The following is a 17,189-nucleotide window of genomic DNA, read 5'->3' on the forward strand; positions in this document are numbered from 1 at the left end:
GACATGCTGTTTGGCTTAGGCTGTGGTAGACCAAGCACAGATTTCCCTCTGATGGAAACATTTATCATCGTGATTGCTGCAGAGTGGCAGGTGGTGTTATCAATTACCTCTTCTTACCAATAATAATATTAGTATGGTAATATCTTTGCTCATGTGAGAAGGAATTAGCGGTCAGTTGTCGCAGCTTTAAACGGAAGAAATTATGTTGAATTTAACCCCAGGGTCCTCAAACAAAAGTTATGGTGAAAAAAAAAAGAAAGAGTGGGAAGAGAGACTGCTTCAGCTTGCTAGGAAGAGCAGGAGACGATGGAAAATAAAGTCGAAATAATTGCACGCCCTTTGAATAAAGTTGCTGAGCAAAATAACAATGAAATACAGCAGTCGGATTGCACTGAATGCCACATCCATCTTAACTGCATGTTGGCAATTTTGATGGGCTTAGGAATAACAATCTTGCATAAAGCGTTAAGTGTAGACGGAACTACTTCTACGGTCTTTGTGGAGTCGATCCTGCAGATAAACTTTCTGAAGGCTTACGCGAGGATACAAATTAAAGCAAACCAGTAAGCAGGCATCCCATTCACGTCCATAATTAAAAAAAAAAAAAAGAACAACGGAGTGCTAAGAAGTATCTAATATTATTAAGCAAGGGGGGGAGAAGAAAAAACGCCATGAAAGGGTGCGAGAAACACCGCAAGAGAAGACGGCAAGTAGCAGAGCGGGTTTAAGTGCGCAGAGCACAGCAGCTGCTGCGTCCCACCGCCGGCACGGCGCTTCGACAGAGCGGGGAGCGGACACGGGTGGGCGGCCCTTCCCTTGCGCGCACCCGGAGCGGCGCGCACAGATTTGCGCGGCTCAGCCTTTCGCCCCCGAATCGGCCTCGTTTCTCGTAGCCCAACTTCAGCCAGAGCGTCGTTTCTTATTCATTTAGATTCAAACCTCGAGTCAGGGAGATGAATTATAAAAGGCCGGTGGAAAATTTTTGCGGTGTAACGGAGAGACGCGGGGAGGGGAGAGGGGTCGGGGGGGGGGGGGGGGAAGGGGGGGAAGCAGGGGCCGGAGGGACGCGTATCACTTCATAACTTTCCACCCTCCTTCCGAGCGCGCCACTCCTCCGGGCTTTTCCCCGCGGGTCGGAGGAAGTTTCCCTCTCCGCATCGCGCCGCTCCGAGCCGGGCCGCTCCCGGGCGCATCCCCATCGCTCCCCGGGGGGCTGCCGCACCTCGCCCCGCTCCTTTCCCATCTCTCTCCCGGAGCGGGGCGAGAGAAAAGGAAACCGTCAAATGTATCGCTTGAAACCCTAGAATATGGTAATGTCGAGAGATACAAATCTGGTAATTATGCCCTTCTTGACTGTTCTGTTCTCCGTTGTTCATTAAGCATTAAAGACAGGATTATTTAATTTTCCACTTAAAGATTCTCTCAAGTCCCGCAAGATCATATTAATTTTCGATCATTTTTTCCCAGCAGACAAACTTTTGTTTCCACAACGCAAAGGGTTGCTAGTTGCTTTTTTTTAATACCGCTCCAGGAAAAGCACGTTTGAAAGGCTCTTCCAGAAATCGTACGAGGCACTGAGCAATGGAAAATGCCCAAATTTAGGGAAAGAAACAAAGAAACAAACAAACAAACAAAAGTGTTGTTTGAACAACAGCAAGAGATCCCTTCAGAAGTGAACTAAGTGAAAATTGACCCAGTTTTGGTACTCAGTGCAATTCGGGAAAAATGCCTGGGAGAGGTTAAAGTGCGTCCTCTTCCATCCCAGGCACACGCTGCAGATGTGGGAGGCGGCGGAGCTCCCTCACCTCGCGCAGATCGGGGAAAATGGACTTCAGAGCCTCAGGAGAAGCCTCAACTCCAGTCCCCTGCCCGCGGCTGCGGTGCCGCAATGCCCGCAGACGTTCGCTTTCACCTGCGCTCTGCCTGCAACATAACGCAGCATATGCACACGGCATAACGTGTTATTCGTGTGCAATAAATCCCTATTTCTGATGGGGGGAGGGGGGGGGGTTTAAGCTCAATTAATGGGCTCGTCCCCTCCCACTTCATACTAGAAAATCACATTAGATTTCAGCCTTCGCGATCGTCTCTGGATATTTTAGTTCAGACGCTCTCAGTACGACCAAACTTTCAGCGAGGATGGATACACGGAGAGAACACGCGTTAGATATATAGACGGCAAACAAAGCTTTCAAATTATAACGATCAACGAGAGGGGTCTCGTGTACGCATCCCGCTAAACGAAGGACAGAAAAGCACGCCCGTCTGACAGCCAAATGGCACAGATTTGGCGTTTCAGCACTTTTTCTCGTAAGGATCGCGCCCGTTTTTAACGAATATCTGCACCGCAGAAACCACTGGTAGTCTGCACGTCACCGAGCTCCCCGGAGTGGCCTAAACTGCCGCTTCTAACTTTATTTGGTTTGCCCACCAGAAGCAAAGCGGGGGATAAAGCGTGAGCCCGGAGACGCGGTATCGCGACGCCCGAGATAAAGGGAGCTATCAGCAGGGAAAGTTTACACAGAGTCCTCTCCCAAAGCAGCCGGGGTTAGTGTGTTTTAAGGACTAGGGCTGGATTACACGGGCTGCGGCGGGGGTATTAGGAGGAAATCCCTTTCACTCGGCCTCGCCTCGCTCCCCAGCCTCATGCGCAAATCTGCCCGGCGCTTCTCGCCCCCGCTGCGCGCCCGCGCAAGGGCCGGGGCCAGCACCGCCGGGAGTCAATCTGCAAGGGGCACTTAAAATAATAATCATAATAATAAAGAGAGAGAAAGAGAAAAGAAAGAAAGAAAGAAAGGAAAAAAAAAAAAAAAAAAAAAAAAAAACAAGAAAAAAAAAAAGCAAGAGGAGGGGAACAGCTGGCGGAACCTCCCCCGCACGGCCACACGCACACTCAGGCGCGGAGCTGCGCGTTGCGCGGTGGAGATCGGCGACGGTGGGGTACATCCTAGCGGCGGATCTGTGCCATGGGCGCCCGGCGCTGTCGGGCGAGGCCGCCCCCGGAGCGGCAACTCGTGGCGGCGGCGGCGGCGGCGGCGGGACCGGGCGGGCAGGCGGGCGGGCAGGCGAGTGGGGGGTGGGGGGGCGCGGCGGGGAGGCGGCCCGGCTCCCGGCAACTTGTAATGCGATAGAGGAGAGAGCGGGAGGGGGAAGAGGGGGATGGCTGTGCTTCTTCCCCCCCACCCCCCACCCCCTCCCTTCGCACTTTCAGGGGGGGGAAAAAAATAAATAAATAAAGTGGGGTCCGAGGAGAAAAGCCGCCGTCGGGAAGGTGCGTGCGGAGAAGGGAGCGGGGAGGCGGCGGGCAGCGGGCTGGGGGCAGCCCCGGCCGCAGCCCCGGCAGCGCGGCTCGGGGGGAGGCGGAGGAGGAGGAGGAGAGTAGGAGGAGCCGCCGTGAGCCCCGCACCGCTCCCAAACTTGAAAGTTTATCTGCCCGAAATCAGGAGCGGCCGCGGGGCGCGCAGAGCGGCTCGGAGCGGAGCGGGCGGGGAGAGGCTGCCGGCAGCGCTGAGAGCGGAGCGGGGCGAGGCGGGGAGGGGGCTGCAGCCCAGCGGTAACGGCGGCACCCGGCCTCAGAGCCGGGAGAGGAGAGATGCTGTGTGCCGGGCGGCGAGGAGCGGCCCATCGGCGCGTCCGCGAGACCGCTGTCATTAGCTAAGAGGACGCGCGAGTGAGCTGGGGAGGGGGTGAGGAGCGTCCCACAAAGTCATTCCGACCTGTGGGAGAGGGACAAAGAAAAAACTTCCTACCAATGGACAACAGGAAGTGAGCACCACCACCAACGGGGAGCCTCTGCTCGGAGAAAGAAGCTGCAAGACAAAGAAGGAAGGAGAGGTGAAAGACAAAACTGCCCGAGGTCTCCTGTGCGTGCGCTTCCGAGAGGAGAGAACAAAAGTCAGCCGGGAGGGGAGACGGAGAACAGGAGACAGGATGGGAGAGCTACGGAGAAGCACGTGAAAAGCGAAGGGAGAGAAGAGCGGACGACGCACAGGCACACAGAAAAGAAAGAGAAGCGTTCACAAAAGTTTTTTCTCCCGGAAAGAAATTACTCACACGCACACAGAAAGCAGATGCCTCGCAGATCAACTTCTGAGGAAAGAGAGACCAGGAGAGACGAGGTGATGTGAAGAAAAAAAAAAAAAATCAGGAGAAAAAAAAAACCATAACAACAACAACAACAAAAAAAAACCAAAAAACGAAGAGAACAGAAGAAAGCAGAGCAAAAGAAACTGAGAGCCGGGGGAAAAGAAAGACAGAAAGGCGAGGATCGTGACCTCCCCCGAGAAGCGAACCTGGCCCATATGTTGTGCACAGCGCGTGCAGCCCAGAGCCCCGCTGCGCGCTGTTTGCGTGCCCCTGCGCCGCGCTCAGTGCCCGTAGCGGGCGACGCTGCCGCGGAGCCGCATCCCCCGGCGGAGCGGAGCGGCTAATTGCGGAGCCTGTCCTTCATTTCCATATGCAGCCCGAGTCCGCTGGAGCCGCGCCAATCCCCGCTCGCCCCCAGCACCATTAATCGCCATGCATTATTCACTAGCCTAATTACGGAGCCCCATGCGCGCTCCGCGCAGCCGCCCCAGCCCGCCGCGCCCGCAGCCCCGCGCCGCTCACAGCCCGCCCGGCTGAGCCCTGCACGCCCGCCCGCTCACTCCGCTTTGGTTGCTTAGCCTTGCTTTTTTTTTTTTTTTTTTTTTTTTTTTTTTCCTCCTTTTTTCTCCCTCCTCTCCTCCTCGGTGGGGTTGGTCGCCTTTTCTGTTGTTGTTTGTTTGGTTTGTTTTGCAACTCGACTTTTTATTTGCGAACAGTTATTTCCAGCCCCCTCCCCTCGCTCCCAATTCCTCCCCCCCCTCCTCCCCTTTCCACCTCCGCGTCGCTGATGCCTCTGCAAAAAGCAGAGTCAAGACGGCTCAGTTAGCAGCATGTCTCGTCGAAAGCAAGCGAAACCCCAGCATCTCAAATCGGACGAAGAGCTGCAAGCGGAGGTAGTTTCCGAGCACGGTAAGAGCTCCCGGCGCCTCTTTCTCTGTCTCTTTTGTGAGCGCGTTTCGGATGGAGATAGGTGCGTTTACGGTGCTGCTGAGCACGGGAGCGTAATTACTCCGCAGCGGGAGAACGGGAATTCGAGCAGCCGGGGGAAGAGGCGGCGGAACTGAGAAGTTCGCAGTTCAGCCAAGTTTCGGCAGCCCACCCCCTGCCCAAGCGGCCCTCCCCGCGATTCCCCGCCGGCCACCCGAGCGCAGCTCTCACGGCGGGGCTCTCTGCCGGGCCAGGCCCTGCCTCCTTCCCTCTGACCGGGCTCGGGCAGCCGCAAGAGCGGACACCGGGAGCAGCACCGCCTCCTCCACTCCTCCGTGCTTCTCTCCCTCTCTGTATTTTTTTTTTTTTTTGCACCGGTTTTCCATCCCTCCCCACCTCCCCCCCTCCACCCCTCATCTCCCCTGGAGGTTCGGGCCGGAGCCACGCTACCCTAGCCCTCCGACACCAAAGTTGGGGCAACGGGGGTCCCGCGGGCCGGGGGATGCGATCTTCCCAGGTCTCACCCCCGGGGCGGCCCCGCATCGTTGTCTGCCGAAGGCTCCCTCAACCGGGCGCTGGCTTTGGGGCGGCGTGGTTTGGGGGAGCCCCTTCCGGGCTTCGAACGGAGGCAGCCCAGGGAGAGCAGCGGGGTAGGCTGGGGTATTTCCGAGGAGCCCGAGCGGCTCCTCGCCCCCCCTTTGCGCTGCCTCCCCCCGCCGCCTCCCGGTTCTGAGCGGTGGGAGGTGACACGGTGCCACCGCCGCCACCGGCCCCTGTCGCGCCGGCTGCAGGCGCCGAGGAAGGGCCGTTCGCTCGCCCATCCGCCATTCCTCGCTCCCTCCCCACACGCAGACACGCCACACTCGCTTTATGCATCTGGGCGGCCCGCTCTGCTCGTGAACAAGTGTCTAAAGCGGGACGGATTCGGGCTGTAATCGCTCCTAATTTCCACCTCGCCGGACTGTTTGTAGAAAGAGAAGGGCAGTTTGTTTTTGTTTTTTTTTTTTTCTTCTTTCTTTCTTTCTTTTTTCTTTCTCTCTTTCAATTGAAATAGCCCTAGGCGCTGCAGCGTGCGAAGGCATGCCACAGCCCTTCCTCGCTTACCCCGGGCTAAGTTGAGGGCTTCCACTTGAAAGTTTTTCTTCCCTTCTGTGCACGGTAGCTCCCTACCTTCTCGGCTTCTTGCAAAACTAAATGGGAGCCCCCGTGTCTTCTGCCTTCCGTGTAGGCCCTATCCTTTATCCACTTTCCCTCCCTTCAGAATGAAAAGAGAAAGAGTCGTTTTCCTGTTCCAAAGCTAGAAGTTGCTTCTGTAGGTGAGGAAAGGCAACAAAGTTGGAGCCCGAGGAGGATTTAGACTATTGTATCTAAACTTTACTGCCTGGAAGCTTAAGGCAGTGTGGATCCTCTTCATCGGGTTAAAACATCTGTCAGATCGGCAAAGCTGTAAGCCCTCCTCGGGGTGGCCGGGATCCGGGATGCGTCCCACTCTGTCAGGGCAGTTAGGATGGGGTTGCTGCCACTGCTCCGGGAAAACCCACTGGGTATTGACAATAACCCAGAGAAATGCTTCCTTCTGTCACAGCGGAGCAGCACAGCAGTGCAAACAGGAATAGGGTTTTTAGGAAGCGTTGGCAACGCGAAATAAAATAAGTGCAGGCAAGCAGATGAGAATTACGATTTTATTAGGGAAAAATAAAAAAAGAAAAGCCAGCACGACGATTAGCTGAGCTCAGCCTCTGTTGGGGTGGATTCTATTTGAGAATGTTTCACTAGTACTGCAGACTTTGAAATGCTCCGAACCCACTTCAGTACAGCAAAATAAAACCCCACTACTTCATTAGGACACTCCTGGCGAGTTAATAAATTGGGGGAAAAAAATTGTTAAACTAGGTTTTTGTTTTGTTTTGTGAATCTTATCTATGTCCATGTCACCCGAGATTAGAACAAGAGATATGCTAAAAAGAAACGCTTGCATATGGTGGGTAGATTAAGGACAAAGAATCTTTTTGTCATGGAAATGGTTTTTTTTTTTTTTTTTTTTCTCCCCTTTTTTGGGGGGTTTTGTTTTGTTTACTTCATCACATAGAATTTCTCACACTTGGTTTGTTTTGTATTGCCCTCAATGACTACATGATCAAATGAATGGATTTATTTCTGCCGAATGAGAAAGACAGTCTTTCCATCAAAAGGACTACATTGCATCCCAGTGAGGAATTTTAAAGCGTTATTATTGTGGTCCCTGAATAGCACAAAATCGGCTTTCACAGCAGCCCTAAAATGCAACAATGTAAATACTTTTCAGCCTTAGAAGGCTGTTATCAAATTGTGCTACGTTCCCTTTTATTAAAACATATTTTAATTAGTAGAGTGAAACCCTTCGTAGTTAACGATTAACAAGCTGAAGTAGAGCTGTTGGTTTTTCACTTTCATTTGAGATCTGTGAGCAAGGTGGACTCAGCACACACGAGCAGAGGGCTATCTAGTGCACATTAATGCAGTGTAAATCATTTACGTGCTGCATTAGGAAGCCTAACGATTGCTATACCGAAAGCAATTTCATAGGCCAGATATAACGAGTGCTCCCAATCTCACAAATTAAAGCACTTCTCGTCCAGTCAGTATTTTTCATTTCTCTTAGCAGCTGTAATCAAGGTATTGCTACAGTGCTACAGAGCGTGTTTTGCAACGAGCCAAAAGCAGTTCCCACAGCACGGGGATATCTGTGGGTTTGTTTAAAAGCAAAGTGCCTGAGCAGCATTATTTGATACATGCAGCCTTTTCATTAATTTGGCTGTTATCTTCAATGGGAGAGGGGGGGTGGGCGGGGGAGGGGGAAGTTGTTGTTAACACAAGACGAAGCAAATTGGGCTTATTACTTATTTAATAAAATCATGTTTAGTACGACCTCGACGTAGACTTTAAGTGAGGCATTTCAACGTGAACGTTCCCTAAAGGCAATCCCTTAGAGCAAAGGGACGTTCCTACAAGCAGAAAGAAACCTGGGGAGCAAAATGGGCAGACTGACATTAGGCCGTGCTGCAAGTTGTCTGCACCCACCACAACTTCCCTGCTAACATTACCACGGGAGTTTAAGGACCATAATAAAGAATTTTATAGTGAGCCTGGACTGCGGCGTAAGAGAACTGCGTGCAACCAGGGCAATGCATAATGGTGAGAAATGGTTTGAAATCTGAAGGTAGTCGGAAACGCCATCAACTACAAATTTACACTCGGGATTTTATTGTTGGAAGGGAGGTTCTAAAATACATTTTTAAAACTATTTTGAGGGGGAGCGTTTGCAGGCACCTAGTGATGACATATTACTTCGATACTTAAGCTGCAGAAGAGCGAATGAATGGCATCTGTTAAAGATACACTTTCAGGTTGCTAAATTAGAAGATAGGATGGAAATAATTTAAAAATAGCAGCAGAAGGTTTCGAGTGGCTGCCCGTTGTATACAATAATCTTGGTTTCTCAGTAAATGTAAAGCTGTTCTCAGTAAACTGTAACAGCTGGAATTACATTTCTAATGCGCTTTCCTAATTCAACAGATTAAAATTGAATCAGAATTATAGATACAGTGCAAAAGTAGGTACAGCATTTGTATTTTAACATGGGTACAAGAAAAGGGGTTTTTACATGCTGAGAAGCACTTCTTACAGTGCACAAGTGAGTAGGGATGACAACAAATGATGCTTTGGACTTCCTCATGCGAAGTTACTGCCAAAGATAGGTGAATGGGATACCGTACAGTCAACTGTGCAATGACAGTTTTCTCTCCTGCTTTTTGCAATTGTTTTTTAAGAGCTGAACCTGCCTGTTGAGGTGGCGTGTTGTTTTTCCTTTTTTTCTCCCCCCTGCTCCTCAATACAAACAGTGTTGTGTAAACCAATGGCTCTCTATCACACTGCTTAAGTGGAATTGGAAGGTGCAGCTCTGAGTAGCTGGTAACTGCGCTCAGTGTTGCTTTGGAATACGTTCACAGACACGCATGCTCCGCTGTGGAAACTGCATCATCCTGTACGGAGCAGCCAGCTTCGTGTGAGTGTGTTCACTGTATCTGCAAATACATTTTGAAAGGACGTTCCTACATGCAAGAATAGAGGTCATTGCGTGTCGTTCAGGCACTGCTGCCTTGAAAACTTGAGGAGTCACAAGCAGCCGTCTCAGGAAACTTGGGTGATTCTTGCAAATGTCTGTTCTGAGGCTACTGGAAGGAATATTTAGTTTGTTTGATTTAAAAACAAAGGGGCCGAATGAGTATTGCTATAAACGGCCTCTTTGATAAGAAAAGAGAACTGAAACTTCTTTGTATAAATAATTCGGGTATTACGACAGAGATGGCATTAAAACCAGGTAACATTTGCATTTATATCATTTTTAAAGTATTCCAAGTGCTTTGATCGATGTTATCAATAGGAAAATACTTGGAATAACAAGCAAGCTACAACAATTAACCAATTTGCTGGTGTGTGTAGAAATGCTGCAAGTAGACCAAAGTGGGTCAGATTTTATCTGGCGCTGCTGATCTTGAGGAATTCTTACCATCTCCCAAGGTAGATATTAGGGCTCCCTTTCTGGGAGTGGGAGGAAGGAAATTTTGAAAGGTATTGGTTTAGGATCTGTGTAATTAAGCTATTAATATGCATACATTTTAGCTGCTGATAATTACTTGTCCTTGCCTAAGGAAGAGGAAAAACTACAATTCAATTTTCAGAGTGAAAATACACAAATTAATAAAGAGAATTAGTGCCATTTCTGAAAAATACTTGGGTTCCTAGGAAGATTTTCTTTGCATTTTTCCTTTATTTGATCAGTTGACTGCCCAGCCTGGACAAGCCTATCTGTTGAGTATCCATCAGTCAGGACACGAGTCAGTCACTTTTGCTGATAATAATCCAGGTCTGGCAGGAAATTGAAGTAGCTGAGTACTGACACTTTTTAGAAAATAAAGTATGCAAAAATCAGTTTGCCTATTACGTGACATTTGTAAAATAGGAGTGATTTTCTAGATATCTTTTTTTTTTGTCCAGAGGAAGCAGGAGTAAATCCAGTTCCAGCAGCAAATTTTTACCGAGTTGCACGTTTCCATGCAGAGGGACAAAATCCTGTTTCCTTTACCTTCTTAAAAATTACTACCAAACATAATGAAGGTTCTGCAGCAGTTGAAAAGAAAGAAAGAAAAAGAAAAACGGAATAAAAAGATGTGAATTTGGGATAAAATATACTTCTAGGAGCTGGTTCAGTTGTCGTGAATTGGGCATAAAGCACATTTCTTCTTATTGGTGGACACCTCTTAAAAGCTGGGCAAGCCAGAAAAGCAGTTGTTTAAAAGGATGTCAGAAAGCACATTTTTATGTGAACATGAACAGGTAGGAGACTAAAGAGTGGTTTTTTTTTCATATTATCTTGCTGTTGTTAGGATACATACAGTGAGCACACTTGGGCAGCATCTGTTACGAAGTAAGCTAAATCTTTTGAGAGAGCCTTCGGATAACTCTAATTGCTCTTTGGATAACTAACTCTTATTGCTGAACTCTAATACTGTGGGGGTTTTTTCTCCTCTTTTACCCCCTTCCCCCACCACCCTCCCCATAATTTGAACCCAATCATTGGTTGAAAAAGAAGCAGAAAAAAAAAATCTCAACTCCTGCCAGAGAGCGAAGGATGCCGGAACCCTGGGGAAGGCCGTCCATCCCCTGCAGGATCCGTGGCCCAGCTGGGTGGGTGCCGGGTGGGGGTGGGATGGGGGTCAGTTGGGGGTCGGATGGGGGTCGGGGCGGCACTGCAGGCTCCCAGAGCCGGGCGAGGTGGGGTGGAAGAGATCCCTCTCGTTTCCCGAGGAGCCTCCCCGAGGGTGGGTAGTTAGAAGTGCTTTGACAAGGCTTGCTGATTTAACCTTTGCCTGCTTTGCCCTGCCAGGGGTGGCCACTAGATGTCAAGCTCATAATACAATTAGTACATCTGTGCAGTTGACCTTGGCAGCACGGCTTACCACTGTTCTGTTAAGTGTTAAGACTGAATTTGAGTATTAACTAGAGATCCCTGCGAGTTTGCTACATGCTGTACAGCTTATCAGATGCCCGTCTAATTCAGCAGAAGTGTTTTCAGTTCTTAGAGAAGGAAAATGTTTCCTTTTGTCAAGCCCAAAGTCCTGAGCTGCTTAATTAACCCTACAGGTGCCGCAGTATTTTAGTTTCAGTTAATCAAAACCGACTTTCCGGTCAGTTTTTCGGGAGATTCTTTCTATTACAACTGTTGGATAATTTTATTTTATCACCTTGTTGATGTGACAACATCCCCAAAGATGGATATGCTGAAAGCTAGCTTGTTTGGATCCCTGTGTGCTTTGCTGTCCAGTGCAATAGTGCAGTATGCAGAGTGGTAAATGAGCACAACAAGCGGCGTGGTCAGCATTGTATCACTTGGAGTTTGCCCTTTCAGACACTGCTGTACGTGAAGAATTTTACTCAAAGGAGTAGTGCCTTCGTCTCCTCCTGTACTTGTATATTCAGTTCCAAGATGCTTAGGAGATAGAGGACTGGGCTCTCCGTTGGCTTCTCTTACTGCGATTCTCTGGGCACAAATTCATCAGCGCTGTGCCGCAGTTGTTCAGAGAGCAGCCAGCATCATTCTGTAGGGTGTTAGTGGCACAGCTTGGCATCTGCTTACTAAAACACTTCCCAGGATAGGAAAGCTACACGGAACCTAGCGTCCCACTCCTTGCCATTCCTTTCTTTGTTTTTAAATATCTTTATTATTATTATTATTTGTATCATCCATGTGAGAAGTATTGACCGCAGTTTTTTAGGATTCCAAATTGTGTTCCAAATCAACTTACTTCCTACAAACAATATGATAAATTCTACGCATTGTAATGCCATAAATATGCCATGAAAGCCAAAAGAAGAGCTCCCTGTATAATTCTAAAAAACATAATGCACATCTTGTTTAGTATCATATCTTGCACACGTATTCAAAGCAACTTGTGAAGCTTGCATCTGTTCCACATCTGCATACATGTAGCAAAGCAGCAGCAGTGTTTAAGATAACAAGTGCTTCACTGCACAGATTAGGAACTGCAAATATTTTAAACAGATTACAGTTAGTGCCTGTGCCACAGGTGGCTGTTACTTAACAAATTCTGAGATTGAGGCTACCAAATAGATCAAACAAATTGTGCCAGGTCAGGAACAGTTTTTGCATGGCAAGAGTGCCCTCCACTGTTCAAATCTGTACTAACAGCTTTTGTGGTCTGAGAAAAAGGACAGAAAATTTTTCTATTGAGTCTGGAATTTCTTCTACATTGTTAAACACAGTAGGGGTCTCTATTTGTCTCCTCCTGTTTCACAGCTTGGGCTCAGTATGTGATAATTCATCTTTCTTTATGGGATTCAAAGCTATCAGAAAGAGTTAAAAAGAATTAATTTGCAAGAAAATAAACGTGTTCTAACAATTTAAGAAAACTTTCTTTAAAAGCTCAGTCAGTTATGAGAGACGATCAAGCTAAGGAAAAAGTAATACTGTTCTCAGCGATCAATACATTGTTATAAGGCTACTCTTTCCACATTAAGGTAATTTTGAAAACAAATTCATGGGGTTTTTTTTGAATATATTATCACAATTTATTTAAATTGTGTATAAAACAAGCTTGTTTCTTATCACAGCAAGAACAGTAAATGATCGTCCTGTGTCTGTGAGCTATGCTCAGTGTTCATAGTGTTGCTTGCTTAAATACACACAAAAGGGCTGTGAGCTGCACTTTGCAATAATTACTAGAATTGCAGGTGAGATCTCGTGTCTTCATAGCTAGCAGATGCTTCATCTGAAGCTGATCTTAACCCTCACAGAGTTGTGCTGGTTTTTTTTTGTGAAGCTCCTTCACGGAATGCACGCTGTCTCTTGGTTGATGATTGGTGTCATTTTTCCTCTGGAAAGAAATTCCCATATTGAGAAAATATTGATACATTCTTCATATCAGCTCAGTGAGACCGAAGCTGAGGAGTTAGAAATAATAATAAGTCATACTGTGTTTTCCCGTGCTTTTATTTGTGTTACAGCATATGGTCTAAAAAAAGATGTTGCAGAAAATACTTTGTTGACACGATGGTTGGATTCCCAGTTCCCAGGCACATCTCTGCTTTGGGAGAGTATAAGCAATTTGAAATAGATGAAAGCAGAGAAAATGTGGATGTTCTTACCTGATTTTATCCGAGTGTCTCCAAGTGCAATTTGAGACCTGTGTGATTCAGGGTAACAAAACGTAGCAAAATACTGAATTGCCAAAGAGCATCTTCTTGGAATGCTCCCTATTTCATGCAACTCGGAAGTCGTTTCCAAAAGTTTATTTCCGTGTACAAAACTGGATGTGATTTAATTGAAGAGAAAATGATCAGATTCAGGAGCAAAAGTGAAGGACAACAGGGTTGGTCGGGGCTTTTTCCAAGTGGGAGCAGTTCCTAAGAAAGGCAGTGTTTAGCAAGCAGTGTACATTTGTGGAATGAAGCTGTCTAGAATGTAACGTTCAATATCAGTCCTTCTTGGAAAAGTAGTCATTGTATTTTCCTTGCATGTGGTGCATGGGATAAAATACACCTGAGTAAAAACACCGTAGTGGAAGCAGGCTCACAGATCCTGTGTGTACAAATCAACAGCTGTAGCAATTTTTTCTTAACTCTGAAGGTAATTTCTGTGGGCTGAAGGAAGCCCATCAGCCCTTTGCCTGCTCGCCTGCTGCCCCGCAGCAGAAAGGAAGGCCTGCACTCCATCCCAGCCACGCACAGCTCCATCCTGCAGAGCTGTGGCAGGACGAATCCCCACAGCGCCATTCCCTTGCACCTCCTGCACTGAGTCAGCAGAGCGTCTGAGCAGCTTCGGGTATCACGATCCCAAAGTGACTTTCTCAAAACGCCTGAGATTGAATTTTTGGAGGCTAATTTTAGGGCCAGACCCCATTTTTGCAAAGTGGCAGCGCTCTGCTGGAGCCGCTGCAGTTCTGGTGGGTTGGTACCTATCTAGGAGCCTTCCCAGGTTCCTTTTGAGAGATGCTGGCTGCAATTTTTCACTGGTTTTCATAGGGTAAGCTTTATGCGCTGTAATTCATCTTGCATCCCGTAGCAGCTTCAGATTAGTCTGTTAGCTGTTAGACTGCTAATGAGAAAAAGAAAATAACCGGGAGGTTATTAGTGGCTGAGATCCTGACTACTTGACAAAACTCCCATTCAACATCTTTTGTGTAAGTAAGAACTGCAAAATTCAGCCCGTCTATAAGATTAAGCAACTGCTCGATTAATTTCCCCAAAGTCCTTGAAAATTTTCACTGCGTCACATCCTCACTGTAATAATATAAACAGTTGTATCTCTTCAGAAAGAGAAAGAAAGAGAGAAGAAAAAGGAGGAAGGAAAGAATGAAAAAATATTTTCTACTTAAGCTAATCATTTTGTAAGACGTCAGAAAATGAAAGCAAGTAATAAAATATGTAGAAATAAAATTAAAAAAAAAGATACATTTTGTCATGGAAAGTATGAGCTGAAAGTAGAAAACATCTCTTTGCTTAACATTTTAACAGATCTAATTTTTTTTTTTTTTATAATTCAGAGTGATGGTAACATTCTCTGTTACTTTTTGTCATTCATAATGTAACCAAGGTTTAAAAAAGAACCAAATATCCTTTCCAATGGAGTCATATGCTTTTAAGCCTTATTCCTGGCTGAAGATGGTGATTATGCTTGAAAAGCAAGATGCAGTGTATGCCCCAGTACTGAAACTGTTGTCGTACTCTTTCAATCTTATTCATTTTAGTGGCACTTTGAAGATGAGAAAAGGTCTAAGGTGGGGAAAAGTTTCTCATATGAGTATAGGTTGTTGGGCTAGGCCCATAGTTTGCTTTCCATGGATACTCTCTCAGCATACTGATCAGGGAATGGGCCATCATCCATGGCAAAGCAGCATCTGTTTTGGTGTCAGCTGTGTCATCTGCTTGCTTAGCAGTACAGAAAGTGGAGGCTTCAAGACAGATAGCAGGAAACACTTCTTAACAGAGAGAGTTGTTAAGCACTGGAATAGGCTCCCCAGGGAGGTGGTTGAGTCGCCATCCCTGGATGTGTTTAAAAACCATTTGGATGTGGTGCTCAGGGATGTGATTTAGCAGAGGGTTGTTAGAGTGAGGGTAGGATGGCTAGGCTGTGGTTGGACTTGATGATCTTGAAGGTCCTTTCCAACCTGAGTGATTCTATGATTAACTTGTTTCATTTCTTAAGAAAAGCCAGAAAAATTTATCCCAAATGGAAAATGCTTGTGAGTTTTCTTCCACATCTACTTTGAAATCAATTTTCACAGGATGGGCAACTTTAACAACTTATTTGCAGTTTTCTAAAATATTTTTTCAAAAGTGGCCCTTGAACATTTCAAGACAGGCGATGAGTTTGATATGCTTGGATTTGAAATTTGAAGAGCATTCTCAGGATTTTTAGGACTTGAGAGTAGTGGAAATAAGGAATACAAGGTGATATTGAGAAAATAGAGCTCTGGGTCCCTGGTTCATACGGGTGAAAGCCAGGTTTTACTGTTCTGAAATAATGCAAAGCTTGTAATCAACTTCACTGAGAACACAAGAGGCCACAGATCAGCTGAGAAATACCATACTGATTTTTTCCCCTTGCACTTGAAAATTATGTTTCAAATGTAAAATGCTGCTTCCTTGAGTTTGTGCGTTAGCTCACTGGGCTGGTTATTGTCTTGAGATGCTGAAGAGGTTCGTATTGATACCTCTGGCAGTAGGCAATGGTAGTTTAGATTTCTTTCAGAAGTTTATGTATTACATGTATTAGTTTTGACACGTCGAGACCGTGAGCCTGTCTTAAAAATGCAGAAAATAGCACCTGTTCTGAAATAGGATTGTGAATATTCACATTTGTTCTTGAGGGTGGTTGTACAGTGTCTGAGATAATTAGCTTCTTGGTGTCCGATCGGTTCATTGTAGATCAGACAGCAGACATATTTGAAAGGCTACATTTTCCAAATCCAGCACTGATTTCTTAAACCTTTTGCCCAAGGTTTAAGCTCTCCATAAAAAGCAATCAGTGGTGCATTGGACGAAAACCTGGAAAAGGAGCCACCCTGCTTGCAGCTCCTTTTAGACGCAATCCTCCTTTGCAACTGTGCTTTAAAAGTGGTTGTATTGACGATGACGACGATGTTGACAGTGATGATGGTATGATGACAATAGTAGGCAGCGCTTACCCAGTCCACCAAGTTTGGGAAATTAGCACTAGAAAAGCTGCTCAGTGAAAGCCTTAGGAGAGGCATGGTCGCTCGGTGCATGGTCGTTAATACCAGCCCCTGAGCTCAGTGGTTTCTGAACAGGGCCAGAAGATCAGGCCCTCCGACTGTAAAAATGTAAATCTGCAATGTAAATAAAGCTTTGTTTGAGTTGTCTTAGTCCTAAAAGACTGGAGGGAGGCTTGTGTGGGTGCCTCGCTGCTCTGCGCTCATCATGCTTTCACTTCACAGAAATCGAAGTACGTACTGACAGTGTGATTTGGAAGACTGCTTCTTCCCTTTCTCATTTTGGAAGGCTTTAGATTTTTCAGTTAGGCTTCAGGATTCTTGTGGCAAATAATGCTTTCACTCTTTTTCTGTAGGGAAACATCTCCTGTGACATTTTTGTAACACGTCATGAGAGTTACATTTACAGTGAATCATTTACAGTAAGGATTAGTGTAGTGTTGTCCAGAAACAGCTTTAGATTATCAGTCTTAGCCCAAGCCATGCAAGGTTCCACACCTTATGCAGAAGTCTTAAATAATATTGGAATATTTTAAATTGTATTTTATTCTCCCTACAGTAAAAAAAAAAAAAAAAGCGGGGAGGTGGAAATCTAGCAGTGCTCAAGAAGAGATTTTCTTTTAGCTGATAGATATAAAAGAATTTTGTGTAAATACTATTTTAATGTCCTCTTTTTTTTTTTTTTTAAGTGACAATTTTTCAATTGGAAATCTTGGTGTATTATACTGACAAGCTGCCCCAACTACATGTCTTCAGTGCTCTGTGCTGTGTATGTACGCAGTGGCGTTGTAACCTCTTTTTGAAGGTACAGTGCTGGAAGATACAGGGAAATAATGTTTGAGATGCTCTACAAGGACGGGAAACAGATAACATTCACAGCGCAGA

The 17,189-nt window shown here is 46.5% G+C and overlaps 1 protein-coding gene across 3 annotated transcripts in view; it reads left to right on the forward strand.

Annotated features, from left to right (window-relative positions):
• The first annotated feature begins 4,719 nt into the window (after nucleotides 1-4,719).
• SALL3 (spalt like transcription factor 3) overlaps nucleotides 4,720-17,189 on the forward strand; it is a 20,623-nt gene continuing 8,153 nt past the window's right edge. For all 3 annotated transcript variants that reach the window (XM_048939053.1, XM_048939054.1, XM_048939055.1), the window contains exon 1: nucleotides 4,720-4,995. In XM_048939053.1, coding sequence (XP_048795010.1) covers nucleotides 4,917-4,995 — 79 coding nt within the window. In that variant the 5' untranslated portion in view covers nucleotides 4,720-4,916. The remainder of the gene's footprint in view (nucleotides 4,996-17,189) is intronic.

Source organism: Lagopus muta, chromosome 3, assembly GCF_023343835.1.
Source record: "Lagopus muta isolate bLagMut1 chromosome 3, bLagMut1 primary, whole genome shotgun sequence".
NCBI lineage: Eukaryota > Metazoa > Chordata > Aves > Galliformes > Phasianidae > Lagopus > Lagopus muta.